We start from the raw sequence: 15,461 nt of genomic DNA on the forward strand, positions 1-15,461 counted from the left end.
TGCAGAGCACACAGTTCAGCCTGGATAGGGCTGTAACCAGGATGGCTGTGAATCCTCAGCTTGCCTCCTGGGTGGCTGTGTGGCTAAAGGCATGCAGGCCCTGTGGGCCACGGTGTTCTGCTTTGTGTTTCCTTACAGGGCAGCGAGCAGAGCCGTTACAGGCTTGGGCAAACATCAGAGATAGCATCCTTGGCTGTGCTGCAGTCCCACGTGGGTCAGTGGGGCACAGCGTTATGCACAGGGTGCAGCTCCTGTGATAAAGCACTTTGGTGCAAGTCCAGTTTTCACACAGTCTGCTGCTCCTCCCTTCCCTGGGACCTGTTCAGGCAGCAGAGTAAAACCTTGACTGCTATTAGATACTGCTGTGCTTCTCAGCTCTGTGCTAGGAAAACATCTGCTCTGATACGAATCCGTCGCCTCCTGAGCAGGGTTGCTATAAAGAGCGGGGCTGCAGAAAGCATTTCATTTCTCTTTGGCACTTTGAAGGCAGCAGCAGCCACAGCCACTCCAAGGAAGCGCCATGGGGCAGCGCTGCCGGCAGAGGTACGCACAGAGAACAGAGCTGCTGGTTTTCTTACAATTTATTCTTTCAATTTTATATAAAAATCATTCCATCAATTAACACTTAGACAATCGCTGGCCTTCCAGCGTGCATCGGGCCCTTTTCCCATATTAAAAATACAAAACAACAGCTAGACATGGAGTTCAGAGTTTAAGTAAAGCCACTTGATTTCAGAAAGCACCTCTCATTAACAGAACAATAATTACAAACGACACAGATGGAAATAACATCATCACCTGTTATACAAAAAAATAGAAATCTGACCGTAAGTACTCTTATCAAATATAATTCTCTCGTGTATGATGCAAAGGGAATGGCACGTCATTGGTCTGTGTGATTGATCACCCACCCTGCACTGCACACGCACGAGCAGCTCCACACAAAGGCCATCCCAAACCCTGAGCGTGGCGGTGACATCGGGGTTGGGAGCACGAGGTATTACAGAGAGTGCTGGAGGAACCCCTTCCTCTGTAACAAAGGGAGAGAGGCAGCGGGGGCCTCTTTCCTTGCAGGGGGAGGGATGCTGAGCACCAGCCGTGCGGTGAGGGCTGTGGGATTCAGGCACTGGGAGCTGACCCAGGAGCACCGCTCCTCCAGGCCAGGGAGCGCCTGCCACCAGCCTGTTCCCAAGGAGCTCTAAATGGGACTGTGTGGGGCTGAGGGGGCAGGAAAAGCGTGGGCTCCCCAAAAGCCTCCAGCCCCGGTGACCCTGAGCTTTCCCTGCACCGAAGGAGAGGGATGCGAGTGACGGATCCAATGCTGTTGGAGGGGGCTTTGGCTGCAAGAGCCAGTGCATGTCCGAGGGGGTGAAATGGCAAGAGCCATGCGGCGGGCCAGCCAAGGGGACGAGGTCTGCCTAGTCGTCGTCCTCCCCGCCGCCATAGAGCTCCGCCAGCTTCTTGAAGCGGTTGCCCCACTCGTTGAGGTAGTCGTAGTCCTGGTCCTGGTCGGAGGCGGAGGAGTTGAGGGAGCTGAGCGAGGTGGCCTCCGAGCCGCCGCCCTCGTAGTCGAACACCAGCAGCGAGTCGTAGGGGGGGGCCGTGGGGTCCGTGTCGGCCGCCTTCAGGTTCTGGGGGGGGTCAGAGGAAGGGCTCACCCACTGCTCCCCCCGGCCTCAGCCCTACGGGATGGCAGCGCTGCGGGGCAGCCCAGCAGAGCAGCTCGGCCGGCTGGGGCTCACCTCGTCGATGAAGTTTCCGATCTCATCGGGGTTGGCGGGCCGGGGCCGGTACTGGGGGGCGGCCATCAGCGGGGGGGCCACATCATTGCGGATCACCTCGGGACGGGCGTCCAGGCCGCGGTGCAGCTGGCTCAGATCGTAGTCCTGTGTGGGGACGGAGCAGAGAGCATGAGAGGACAGCAACGTGACGCTTGAGGGATGGCCGTAGGCACTGCTGCTGTGGGGCAGAATGAACCAGGGGCTCTGCAGGGGATTGAGAGCTCTGTGCATGGCAAACATCCCTCATGGCTACGGCAGGACCCTGGAGGGCCATCTGCCATAGGGCAGTGCTGCAAGGATCCCATGGGCAGCGCTGTGACCCGGCACCCCGGTCCCACCTGGTCCTCCTCACCGCCACCCTCCTCATCGTAATTGTAGACATTGTCCCGCATGTCATCCTCGGGTGGCAGCAGCGGCTCCTTCTCCACTTTGCGTCGCCGGGCAAAGAGCAGCAACAGCAGCAGCAGAACTGCGAGCAGAGGGCATGACATCAGGGCCGCGAGGGGAAAGCAGCACCATCCACATCCCCATCACACCATACTCACTCAGCAGGGCAAGGATGCCCCCCAGGATGCCCAGGATGGCAGGGACACCCAGCCCACCGACGATGTACGACCTCCGCTCGCAGTTCTTCGCTGTCCCTTCACACTCACACACCTGGGCTTTGACCTGCGTCACCTGTGCCTTGCCCTGGCTGTCCATCAGCTTCAGGAAGATGTTGTACTCACCCGGCTCCAGCTCCTTTTTCAGGCTTAGGGCCAGCTCATCTTGTGCAAGAGAGAGGAGATTGGGCTCAGAGATGTCCCCAGGTGTGAAGACACTATCAGGGCTCTGCCCCATGGCAGCTCCCCATTCATGCAAGCCAGCAGAAGCTTGCATGTGCTGGTGGCATTCAGAGTAGCACAGAAAGAAGTGGCTGGGATCTGCCCTAGCTCAGTGTTCCCTCATTGCCCTGCACCCCACAGCACCTACCTTGGCCCCTTATTGCAACAGTCCAGTTGTTGCCGGAACCATGCTCCAGTGCTGCCTTGAAAGGGTAGGTATGTGGGGGCAGGTCCTTGTCAACAATGCTCAGCATCTGCTGCTCAGGCTGCCGGTTGCAGATCTCAAAGGACCGGGGCTCTGGTGTGGGGCCGTTGTCATTCACGTCCTGGAGGAGCAGCAGCAGCGTCCCCGTCCCGGTGGCATCCGGTATCCCTACAAAGCCAGACATTAGCGAGGTGGAGAGCCCACATCCCCAGAGCTTCCAGCTCTGCAGTGGGGGCACAGCCTCACCATTGTCCACAGCCAGGATGATAGCCTTGTATGTGCTGTTGATGGCATGCACCGACTCGCGGTCCAGTGGCTGGGCAGCCGTGACGATGCCGTTCTCGGAGTCAATAGTCAGCCAGCCTGCCGGGTCGCTGCCCATGCGGTACCTGGGCAGAGGGAGCTGTCAGGGGGGTTCATGCCCACCCCATGCTCTCTCTCTGACAGCCAAGCCCCCACTTACGTGATTTTCTGCCTCACGTCCCTGTCAGGATCTTGGGCTGTGTAGGATGTAACCTCGTGCCCCACTGGTAGGTCCTCTGATACCCCCACCCTCTTGATAGGGGGCACAAAGACAGGGGGCTCATTCACGTCCAAGACGGTCACCAGGACGCTGGCCGTGGACAGTGTGATGGGCACGGACAGGGCCACTTTGTTCTCCACCGTCACCACCAGGTCGTAGCGGTTCTTGGTCTCATAATCCAGGCCCTGCAGGTTGGAGAGAGGGGTTAAGGTGGCAGTGGATTGGTGGAGACATGGCCCACATTGGAGCCATCGACAGTGAGGTGACCCACCTTGGCTGTCTTCAGGATGCCATTGTTGGTGCTGGGGTCAGTGATAATGCTGAAGGCACCATCCTGGTCTCCACTCTTGATGTGGTAAACAGCTTGCCAGGCTGGGGAGCCTGGTGTGTCTTGGTCCGTCACGGTCAGCCTGGCCACCTCTATACCCGGCTTGTTCTCTTCCACCACCCCTTCGTACTGCAGAGAGGGCACAGGGATGGTCACATGTGGGCAGCCTGGGGAGGGCAGCAGCTGGCGAGAGCCAGCTAGGGTGAGGGAACACATACCATGGTAGGGTCGAAGATGGGAATGTTGTCGTTGGCATCCGTGACCTCAATGACGGCCGTGGCGGTGTTGGACAGGCCCTTGCCCTCCTGGTCCGTGGCCTGGACAATCAGCGTGTAGTTGGGAGTGGTCTGCAAGATGAGGTCACACCATCAGAGGCCCCGCGTCCCCACAGCGCGTCCCGCTCCCGCCGCCCCTCTGTGTGTGGGCTCTGTGCCTGCCGTGGGGCACGAGGAGAGCGCCCACCTCCCGGTCCAGCCCCGTGCCCAGCACGCTGATGATGCCCTTGGCCGGGTCGATGGTGAACATCTGGGGGTGCGGGCTGGGCGGCTGCTGGCTGACGATGGAGTAGCTGACGATGCCGTTGTCAGTGTTCACCGCGTCGTCCGCGTCCGTGGCGCTCACGGTCATCACGGAGGTGCCTGGGCAGAGCGAAGAGCCGGGCAGACGTCACTCGTGGGACGCGGCGCCGCCGCCTCCAGCGTCGCTGCATCCCAGGGCTCCCGGCCCTCCGCCCGCCCGCCGGCCCCCGCACCCGGCTTTGCGTTCTCCTCGATGTAGCCGACGAAGACCTCCTTGATGAACACGGGTCTGTTGTCGTTCTGGTCCATCACCGTGATGATGATCTCCATGGGGTCCTCCACAGGCTGCCCGCTGGCCGACACGGCGTGGGAGAAGAGCTGCGGGGGCACCGTCAGCCCGCACGGCCCCGCACTGCCTGCCCACCCCGCAGCCCCCACGGCCCCCACTCACGGTGTAGCGATCGATCTTCTCCCGGTCCAGCTGCTCGGTCACCTCCAGCCACCCCGTCTCGCGCTCGATGACGAAGATGCCCACGGGCGGGCTGTCCGCGCCCTGCCCTGTGATGCTGTAGTACACCTTGGACTCCTTGTCCTTGTTGGATTTGATCTGACGGCGAGGCGGGGTGGTGAGAGGGGACAGCCAGGGCCAGTGCCCATCCCGGTGATGCTGCGCTCAGCCCGGCCCGGGGCGGCTCAGCCCTCAGCCCCTTACCTGCACCAGCCTCATGGGGTAGGGCCCGCGGTGGTTCTCGAGGCAGCTGATGGGGGGGATGACCCAATCCCTCTTCTGCCTCCGGAGGAAGCTGGAGTTGTGCTTGGGGAAGCTCAACACAGCCGGCGTCATGTCCTGCAGGAACAGCAGCTGGTTCTGGTGCCTGCTCAGCACAGAGCAGCCCAGAGGAACGTGCTGCTCTCAGCCCCAGAGGGCTGCACTGACTATGGGGATTTCACTTCACCTGCAGGTGGTGGCTGTGGTGGTGGTGGTTCCTCTGCCTGCCCACGGTCACCTGGGCTGAGTGCCTCTGGCCCGTGGCGTCCCGTGCGTAGATGATGAAGCTGATCTCCCTCCCATGGAGCGTCAGTGGCCGTTTCGTTGAGACGACGCCATCCACGTTCACCTTGAAGCGTGTATCAGCCGGGACATACACGGCCCATGGCTGGCCGCCGCAGGCTGCAAAGCTCACTGCAGGCAGAGGGAGAGCGTGGGCACCCACCGTGCACAGCGCATCCCCGTGCACACTGCATGCACAGGAAAGCCCGGGCACAGAGCTTCCCTTCACACTGCACCGTGAGCAGTGCAGCCTATGTGTGGCATGTTGTACGATCATAGAACTGTTCTGGTTGAGAAACACCACTGGGATCCTCAACCCATCCCACCACAACCATTAACTGCATCCCTGAGTGCCACATCTCCACAGTCCTTGAACACCTCCAGGGATGGTGACTCCACCACTCCCCGGGGAGCCGATGCCAACACATCACTGCTCTTCCAAAGAAATTTCTCCTAATACCCAACCTCAGCGTTATCCATCCTTGCCACATGGCATGGTGTGTCCATGCAGCACGTGTCCCCATGGCACCTCTGCTGCCCTGCCTGTGGCAGTGGGAGAGGGTGCTGTGCTGCTGCTCCGGTTGCTTTTCAAATCAAAACAAAGGCTTTGTCTGGCTCTGATACGCTGGCTCACGGCCACATCAGCAACCGACTGGAGCGTGAATCTGTGCGGTGGGGAAGGTGCACCCAAAGGCGTGTGGCAGCAGTTGGAGCACCCCTGCTGCCCCGGCATCTGTGCAGAATCCATCCCCTCTGCCGTTTGGGGTTCTTTTGGGACAGATGGCACCCCGGTGTCACCCTGCTGGGTCACGGTGTGAGCTCCAGCACTGGCCACGCAGGTCTGGCACTGCTCAAGCAGGGACCGGCATGCCAGGGCTGAGGACAGCCTGAGGGGGGGACGATGCAGCTCGGCGGCAAGCATCAGCATCACATGAGCCGTGGCCGCATGGCTGGAGCTGCCAGAACAAACGCTCCTTTGTCTGGGATGTTTTGTTTGAGCCAGCAGCACCCAGCCTGGGTCCCCTTGACCTGCGCACCCACGGCTCCTGCACGGCTGTACAGCACACGGGGTACCGCCACGGCACAGCAGTGTGCCCAGGGTGGGAAGCACGGAGGTGGGCTCCCCAGGGGCGGCCGTCACTGCCGGGACCTGTCCCAGCGTCCCGTGTTACATCAGCCTGCAGGCAGCCCAGGAATTCAGAGACAACAGCAAGGGGGAGGTGATGGAAGAGCCGGGCTGGGGGCTGCTCGCTCACCTCCGAGCGCCGCTCCCCGCGGGGCGATGCCAATCCAGGCAGGACCCCCGGCCAGGCCGGGACAGCCGGTGGTGCCGGCTGTGCAGGGCTGTGCTGGGGCATGCCGGGCGCTCCCGCACCGTGGGCTCGCAGTGGGGAGGTGCCCCATCCCCGCGGGCACCTGGCACCCGGCCGGCGGGGCGCACCGTGCTCAGCACCCGGCCCCGCACCGACGCGGTGCAGCGAGCACACCGTGCTCAGCACCCGGCCCCGCACCACCGCTCAGCTCCCGCTCTCCCCCTCTGCGCCCGGCCGTGCACAACCTGTTTTTCCAGCTCCACACTTGAAAGCCAACCCCTCCCAGCCCCACTCTCCCCAGGGCACAGAGCCAGTGGGGCCTCGGCGGGGCGTGGGGTCGAGCTCAGGGGCTCCTGCTTTCATGGACCCTCAAATGCGTTTGGCCAAAATCAGTGAACTACTGGCTCAAAGCTGGGGCCGGGAGGTGAGCCTTCCACACTGGGCTGGGACCTGGTGACACTAAGCTACCTCCATTCTGCTGTGACACAGGAAAGTGTCTCACCCGGGCTGGGCGCAGGGTGAGTCACAGGCACAGCCAAGTGCCACCATCCCAAGACTCTTCCCTGTCCCCATGCAGGTTGTGCAAGTGGCTGTGCCGGGGCGGAAGCTGGTGGCAGGGGGAGGCACACGTCAGCCCGTGAGCAGCAGGGGTGAAAGTACTGTGAGAACGCTGTGAGCCACACGTCCCGCCAGGGACTGACATCACCGAGTTTCACCGTGACTTCAGACTCTCGAGGTTTCTCCCATTTGGGGCTGATCCGGGACCTATGCAACTGGGGAGTGTCACATCTGGCTGCAAACCTGTGTTCCTCCCATAAAGTGCCATATCCACACAGCCGAGGGCTCCTTGAGAGCTCCTTCCTGCGATCTGCCATCCCATCCCATCCCCTACCTTTGTGCACTTACTGAACACAGCCCAGGGATGCAGGGCAGGTGCTGTCCATCCTTCCCTTGTGGTGTGGGGCAGCAGCAGCCCCAGCACCCACTGGAAAGCATCATGCTGTGCAGCTTTTACAGCCTGCATTAACATGGAGGAAATTGCTCCTTCCTCCACTGAGCCCTTTCATCAGCCGGGCAGTTGCAGCGCCGCCGGGAAGCCCAGAGCTGCACCCAACCCGGCCCCTGGAGCACCCACTGATGTTCACCACCCCAGCGCCACTCGGGGCCAATCCAGACCTGTCTGACTGCAAACACAGTGCTCAGCTCATCGGATAATTACAGGGCAGCTCATCAGCCTGCCCGTGCTGTACCACAAATGGGGCTTTTCAAGGGCCGCGCGGCACGGAGGGCACGGCACGATGCTCTGGGGCCGGGCATTGCGGCAGCAGCACTGGCACGCGTGGGCAGACTCAGACACCCTCCTCCCACACACGTCCTCTGTCACCGGCCCCAGACGGGAAGCGCTGGTGCTCAGCAGCCGGGGATTTCCAGCTGGGAGCCGACGCTGTGTGCTGGGGAAGTGCCGCTTGGCACGCAGCTGCTCGTCACCCTGGTGTCAGGCGCTGCCCCAATGGGCACAGCACTGGTAAATGATTAACCGACAGAAAGCTCAAACACAGAATGCATTCAGTACAGTGCAGGGTTCAGCTCCCAGCCCCGATACTCCCCAGCGTGGGCGAAACTCAGACTGGAGCACCTCAGCCACCCTTTCCAAGAACCACCGCGCACCCACGCACGGCTCCGCACCAGGGCAGGCGCTTGGTGCTGGGATGCGGGCTCAGTGCTGATGTGTGCTCGGTGCTGATGTGTGCTCGGTGCTGATGTGCGCTCGGTGCTGGGATGTGGGCTTGGTGCAGGCTCAGGGCCGGGCTCCATGCCCCACACCCAGCCTGCCGGCCCGAACAAGCCTGCTCTGCCTGAGTCAGCGCCGCCCGCCTCGGTGCTGCTGGGAGAGGCACCCGCTGCCCCCGCGCACCCTCGCCCCGGCACCTGCACCACCTGGCTGCTCGGGGAGCTGGGACACATAAGCACAGCTCTGTGTGCCCACAGCCACCAGCACTGAACTGGGCAGAGTGCAGCCAGCCCTGACACCACGCAGGGCACACTTAACCATGGCTTTATTCCTCATGGCTACCCTCGGTGCCACGCACCCAGCCCACCCCCACAATCATATTTCGATGCCAACTTGCCACGCATTGAGCCTGTCCCATCAGGAACACCTTTGTCCTTGGTACCAGCCACCCTTGGTACCACGCACTGAGCTTGTCCCCACGTATCTCACCACCATCAGCATCGCACACCCAACCCATCCTCACAACCACAGCTCTGTTGCACCTCGTGGGCGCACAGCTCCGTACCCACAGCCCCAGCTGCCCCGCAGGGTCCTACCTCGTCCCAGCTCCTTGCCCGCCGCCACGCTGTCCCGGGGCACACTGAAGGTGAAGGTCTCTGCAGCAAAGCCGGGCTGGCAGGGGGCTGCCTCATCACACCGCCAGCCGCACACCTGCCCGAGAGAGGCGTCAGCCCTTTCCCTTTCTGTCCCCTCCTGCCCCCTCCGTCCCGCCCGGCGGCCCCGCACCTGGAGCAGCAGCAGCAGCACCAACACGGGGAAACGCTGCGGGGCGGTGGAACCCCACCGCCGCCCCATGGCTCAGGGACCGGGCCGGTACCGCTGCGGACGGAGCTGCCGAGCTCTGCCTCCACCGAGCGCAGGTGGGAGCGCCCCGCCCGCAGGTGTTGGCCCGCCGGGCCCGTCCCCGCCCCGCTCCGCCTCACCGGGGCCGCCCCGTCCCGCCCGCCCCGTCCCACGGCGCCTTCCACGGGCACGAGGCCCACGGGGGGATGAGGGGGCGGCGGGTTCGGTCCCCTTCCTCTTTCCTCCCTCCCTCCAGCTGTCGCCCCTTCTGCGAACTGCGGCGCTCCTTTCCGGCCCGGGACGAGCAGCGCCCTTCGGTGCCACCGTCGCCCCCGCGGCTGTAGGGGGGCAAAGTCCGCACAGCGGACGCCGGGGCTGCTCCTACCGAGCTGGGACAGCGGCTGAGCCCCGGCCGTGGCGCGGCAGCAGCTCTGCTCACTTCCCCCTAGGCACAGTGCTCAGCCGGCGTGGTTAATGCAGTGAAGTTGTTTAATGCACTTATTGCTGAGCGCCAAGCAGGCAGAGATCCCTGGGGACGGGCAGCCCTGCTCCCTGTGCTCCCCATCCCTGCACACAGGGGATCGGGCTGTGCCAGCCTGTGCTGCCATGGTACCCGGCTGAGGGGGGTCTGGCTCTGAGCCCCTGGAGCGCACGTTCCCCAGAATCACAGCACAGGAGAGAGGAAGATCTTAAAAAAGAAAAAAAAGGAAAGCCACGTCCTTTATTAAAACTTCTTTAAAACTTCTACAGATCCCAGCTCAGCCCACCAGTACCGTCTCACTACATTAAATTCATGTTTTCTTTAAAAAAAAAAAAATAATAATAATTGAAACACACAGGAGGAAGCCAAGGCTGCTTTGGGCAGCACAGGGAGTGCAGGAGAGGGGAGCATGGCCCCAAGGCACGGGCAGGGTAAGGCTTTGGGCAGCAGCAGCACTGGGGAGGGGGGGGGGGGGCTACTCGTCGTCCTCCCCGCCGCCATAGAGCTCCGCCAGCTTCTTGAAGCGGTTGCCCCACTCGTTGAGGTAGTCGTAGTCCTGGTCCTGGTCGGAGGCGGAGGAGTTGAGGGAGCTGAGCGAGGTGGCCTCCGAGCCGCCGCCCTCGTAGTCGAACACCAGCAGCGAGTCGTAGGGGGGGGCCGTGGGGTCCGTGTCGGCCGCCTTCAGGTTCTGGGGGGGGTCAGAGGAAGGGCTCACCCACTGCTCCCCCCGGCCTCAGCCCTACGGGATGGCAGCGCTGCGGGGCAGCCCAGCAGAGCAGCTCGGCCGGCTGGGGCTCACCTCGTCAATGAAGTTTCCGATCTCATCGGGGTTGGCGGGCCGGGGCCGGTACTGGGGGGCGGCCATCAGCGGGGGGGCCACATCATTGCGGATCACCTCGGGACGGGCGTCCAGGCCGCGGTGCAGCTGGCTCAGATCGTAGTCCTGTGTGGGGACGGAGCAGGATGAGGCTGACGCCCGGGGAGCACTGCAACTCCTCCCCACGACCTCGGGCCCAGCCCTCACCTGGTCCTCCTCACCCCCACCTTCCTCCCCGTAGTAGAAGATGTTGTCCCTCGTGTCGTCCTCAGGCAGCAGCAGCGGCTCCTTCACCACCTTCCTCCTCCTCACCAGGAGAAGCAGCAGCAGTAACACGACTGCAGGAGAGGAGCTGCATCAGTGCTTCATCCCCATGCCACATCCTTGGGTCCCTCCCACACCCCAGAGCAGGAGAGCACTCACGCAGCAGAGCCAGCACGGCGCCCAGCACGGCGAGCACGATGGGCACTCCGGTATCCACCCGTGGCTTCTGGGCACAGCTCTCCACCCGGCCCTGGCAGTCGCACACTTGTGCCCTGATGACGGTGACCTGGTCCTTGCCCTGGCGGTCAAAGAGCCGCAGGTAGACGCTGTACAGGTTCTGCTCCAGGGGCTCCGTCAGCCACAAGGCAACGGTGTCACCTGCATGGGATAGGTGACAAGTTTCACTTCAACACATTGGTTCATGTGGGACCAGGTGCACCACCACCTCGAGTCCCCACGTTACCTCCACTGCCAACCTCCACCGCCCAGCTGTCCCCAGAACCATGGCTCAGCTCAGCACGGAATGGCCCTGTGTTGGGGGGCAGGTCCCGGTCGGTGATGGTCAGCACCTGGGGCACGGGGCTGCGGTTACAGATGACGATGTCACGGGGCTCGGGCTCAGGGCCATGGTCATTGACATCCAGCAGGGTGAGGAGCAGCGTGCCGGTGCCTGTGGCAGGTGGCAATCCTGCAGGGAGAAGCGGGGCCGGTAAGGGACACTGCAGTGGGACTCCTATGCTGGCAGAAGGCTTTATGGGCAACACAGGCACCATTCCCTGCCCTGGGGCTGAGCGGGACGCAGCCTCCCGTGACACCAGCAGCACATGTCCCTCATGTGGGCCTGCAGCCTGATGGGAACGTGGGAACAAGGGCCCCTTTCACAGCCGCCACACTCACCGTCATCTACAGCCAGCAGCACGGCCATGTAGGTGCTGTTCTTGGTGAACGGGGACTCACGGTCCAGCTGCTCCCGTGCTGTGATGATGCCGTTCTCGGGGTGCACAGCCAGCCAGCCCGCGGGGTCACTGCCCATCACGTACCTGTGGGCACAGCGGGTTGGTCCTGCGGGGCATGGCAACAGGGATCCATCTCTGACCCCAACCCAGCCCTGCTCACTTGATGCGCTGCTGCTGGGCTCTGTCAGGATCCTGGGCTGTATAGGAGGCGAGGGGCTGCCCCAGAGGCACATCCTCCGGCACCTGGGCCAGCCGCAGCGGCGGGTCAAAGGCGGGCGCCTCGTTCACATCCTCCACACTGACCGTCACTGTGGCCGTGGCTGTGGGCAGCTTGATGGCGAAGGGAGCTTCATTGACCACGGCCACATGGAGCACGAACTGCCGCTTGGCCTCATAGTCCAGACCCTGTGGGAGGCGACAGGATAGGCAGCACCACCCAGGGCTGGTGGCTGTGGTACAGGGACAAGCAGGGGACACGCACCTTGGCCGTGCGCAGGACACCCTCATTGCTGGCAGGGTCAGTGGTGATGGTGAAGGCACCGCCCTCATTGCCACGCACGATGGAGTAGACTGCACGCCACGCTGCTGTCTGTGGCTCATCCAGGTCCGTGGTGGCCAACCGGGCCACCTCCAGCTCGGCCTCATTCTCTGGCACAGCCGCCACATACTGTGGATTAGGAATGGTCAGCAAGGAGCCCACAGCACCCGGCACACCCTGCCCACGTCACAGCCATGGTACCATTTTGGGCTCAAACTCAGGGGCGTTGTCATTGACATCCGTGATCTCAATCACAGCCAGCGCCGTCGTGGTCAGCCCCTGCCCGTCCAGGTCGGCCGCCTGCATGGTCAGCGTGTATTCCCGCACGCGCTGCGATGGACAGACAGACATCAGCACCCAGAGCCACACTGCCAGGACTGCCCTGTGGGCACGGCTCCCACCTCCCGGTCGAGGCCGCTGGCGATGACGCTGAGGGTGCCGGTGGCGCGGTTGACGGTGAACATGTGGGGATGGGGCTCTCGCGGCTCCTGGCTGAGGATGGAGTAGGCGATAACACCGTTGTAGGTCTCCACATCATCGTCAGCATCCGTGGCGTTCACCTGCATCACTGAAGTGCCTGGGGGACAACAGGGGGTCTGTGTGAGCGGGGGGGGTGCAGAGGACGGGGCAGCCTCATCCCCCAGGACGCATCCTGCAGGACGCAGAGCTTCTCCCTGCAGCACAGCCCTACCTGGCAGCGCGCCTTCGGGCACGGAGCCTCGGAACACCTCCTGTGTGAACTGAGGCTTGTTGTCATTTTGGTCCGTCACCGTCACTATGATCTCCATCGGCTCCTCCACGGGTTTGCCATTCTCAGACACGGCATGGGAGTAGAGCTGCAGGGCAGAGGGGTGAGTGTGGAGACAGCACGGCACTGGTGTGAACCCAGCGCCCCGCAGCAGGGACCCACATGGTACTTGTCGATGTGCTCCCGGTCCAGCGGCTGCGTCACCTTCATCCAGCCCGTCTCCTTCTCAATGGTGAAGATGCCCTCGGGGGGAGCATCCGCTCCCTGCCCAGTGATGCTGTAGAAAATCTTTGCCTCCCGGTCCCGGTTGGATTTGATCTGGGAGGAGATGCGGCGGTGCAGGGCTGTGCCTCCCCACTGCAGGGTGAGCAGCCCCCCACGCACCCCTCAGCCACGTTACCCCAGTCTGGGTTTCAGATCCGTGCCCATGGCTGGCATTCCGCTGCCTTCAGTGCGCACAGCCATGGCCAGCCCTGAAATCCCACCCAGACACAGCATCACTGAAACCTCGGGGGCTCCTCCATACCTGAACCAAGTTTTTAGGGAAGGGACCCCTCTCATTCTCAGGAACTTTGATGGGAGGGATCACCCAATCCCTCTTCTGCCTCCTCAGAGCGGTTTGAGCATGAAGGACATCAGGGACCTCCTGCAGGAAGGGGAGCAGTGATGGAGCGGCCGCACGCGGTGGGTTCGGGGACGGGGCTGCCGAGAGCGTTACCTGCAGGGAGCGCCTGCTGCGCATGGGGACCCACGGGCTGCTGGCATCCCGGGGAGCCACGGGCAGCGCCCCGACGTGGGGCTCCTCGATGTCATCCAGCACCACGCCGCGTCCTAAGGTCGCTGCAAGAGGCAAAGGGTCAGGGGGGCGGGAGGGGACGCAGCCCCCAGGAGCCGTCCTCAGGCCCACACGCCATCCGAACACCCGCAGGGCTCCACGTGCTCGCAGCCCAGCTCCAGGGAGAGGGATTTGGGAAGGTCAGGGCCGCTCCCAGCACGGGGGCGGGCAGCAGCAGGAGCGCGCCTCGGCTTTGTTGCGGAGATTACGGGAAATTCCTGGGCACGCAGCGCCCTGCCCCGCGCCTCCCACCTCAGCGTGTCCCCGCCTCGGGGCTCCCGGCTCCGACCCACCCCCCCCGGGCAGCGACTCCACCATCGCAGGGTCCCACACCTGCGGCCACACTGCAGCCCCGACCCCCAGCCCGGTAGAGCTGCGGGTTTAGGGGATTAGCAGCGCTAAGCCGCTCCGAGCACACTGCTGAGAGGCTGCCGGGGGCCGGGGGAGATGGGAGTGGACGAGGAGAGCTGTGCCCGCGGGTCTCTGGGTGGGGGGAAATCGCTGGAGAGTTCCCTCATCCCCATACGGAGCTGGAGCCTGGAGAGGAGCGCCGGCGGCCCTTTATGGTGGGCGATAAGGAAGATGCTGGGGCCGGAAAGGCCGCAACCACATCATGGCTGAGACACGAGCCTCCGTGCCACGGGCAGCCTCCAGCCCTGGCTTTGGAGCTGAGCTGTGCTCCAGTAGCAGCTCAGGGGAGAGAACCCCCCATTCTCGTACCCTCAGTGTTCTGGGACACTGTGCCCTCCGGCCGCGGGGCTGCACCCCCAGCCCAGCCCTGCCCTGGTGCCAGTCCCGCTGCCGACAGGAGCTGGGCCGTGGGCAGCGGCACGCAGCATCCGAGCGGGCTGAGGTCAGGGCCTGGCACGGAGAGAGCACTTACAGCGAAGTGCTTTGAGTGCTCCGCAGCCATTAGGCAGCACTGGCTGCGGCCGCGGTTCCCGAGCAGCTTCACTCCCCGGGGACGCCGACGAGTAAACACCGTGAGTGGCCCCACCGGCATCGGGACGAGTCGCTGCCCCTCCCCACCCGGATCAGTGAACGGACCCCCGGGGCAGCCGCCTCCCATCGCCCGTCCGCCGCCGACCACCGACCCGAGGGGTACCGGTGCCGTCCAGGAGCTCCCGGCCTCTACCCTCCCCACGGCCGAACTGGAGGCAACGAGGGGACCCGAACGGCACCAGCAGCCCCCTCCCACGGCCCGGGGGATGCAGCCACCAAAAGCCCGCCGAGGGCCGCCGCTCGGAGCAGAGAGCAGCCAGGAAAGGACCGCTCCCACTCCCCGGTGCGCGCGAGCAGCCCCCGCCACGCGTCCCGACGGCATCGCCGGGCCCCCTTCCCCCATACCGGTGGGGGGGCAAGATGGGAACCGCACATCGCACCAAGAGGAACTCCGTCGCTCCTGGGGCAGCCCGCCCTACCCACACGCGAGGTCCCGCACGGCGCGGCGGCACCTCCGGCCCAACGATGCTCCCCGCGCCCCGACGGCACCGCTTACCGGGAGCCGGGAGCGATCCGCGGCGCGGCCCCGGGGGGGAACACGGCCGAGCCGGGGCGGCGGCGAGCAAGAGGAGGAGGAGGAGCGGGCAGAGCCCGGAGCGCGACCCGCACATGGCCCCGCCGCCACCGAGCGCCGCGCCGCGAACCCGCCCGTTTCAACGCGCCGCTCCAGGTGAGGCCGCGGCCGCGCAGGTACCGCCCGCT

At 63.9% G+C, this 15,461-nt stretch overlaps 1 protein-coding gene across 1 annotated transcript; it reads right to left on the reverse strand.

Annotated features, from left to right (window-relative positions):
• Positions 1–566: 566 nt before the first annotated feature.
• Positions 567–15,448, reverse strand: LOC128082086 (uncharacterized). The gene is given in 31 exon segments (XM_052685919.1): positions 567–1,631; positions 1,743–1,886; positions 2,120–2,250; positions 2,327–2,548; positions 2,754–2,978; positions 3,057–3,199; positions 3,274–3,518; positions 3,605–3,790; positions 3,880–4,008; positions 4,124–4,299; positions 4,413–4,557; positions 4,631–4,786; positions 4,892–5,026; positions 5,136–5,362; positions 8,872–9,061; positions 9,297–9,456; positions 10,079–10,287; positions 10,399–10,542; positions 10,624–10,754; positions 10,840–11,058; positions 11,144–11,368; positions 11,578–11,720; positions 11,797–12,114; positions 12,116–12,303; positions 12,376–12,504; positions 12,576–12,751; positions 12,866–13,010; positions 13,085–13,240; positions 13,449–13,568; positions 13,641–13,762; positions 15,256–15,448. Coding segments are annotated over 31 exon segments (5,367 nt in total). The 5' UTR covers positions 15,371–15,448; the 3' UTR covers positions 567–1,418.
• Between the last annotated feature and the right edge of the window lie 13 nt (positions 15,449–15,461).

Source organism: Tympanuchus pallidicinctus, unplaced genomic scaffold (assembly GCF_026119805.1).
Source record: "Tympanuchus pallidicinctus isolate F22 unplaced genomic scaffold, pur_lepc_1.0 scaffold22, whole genome shotgun sequence".
Lineage (NCBI taxonomy): Eukaryota > Metazoa > Chordata > Aves > Galliformes > Phasianidae > Tympanuchus > Tympanuchus pallidicinctus.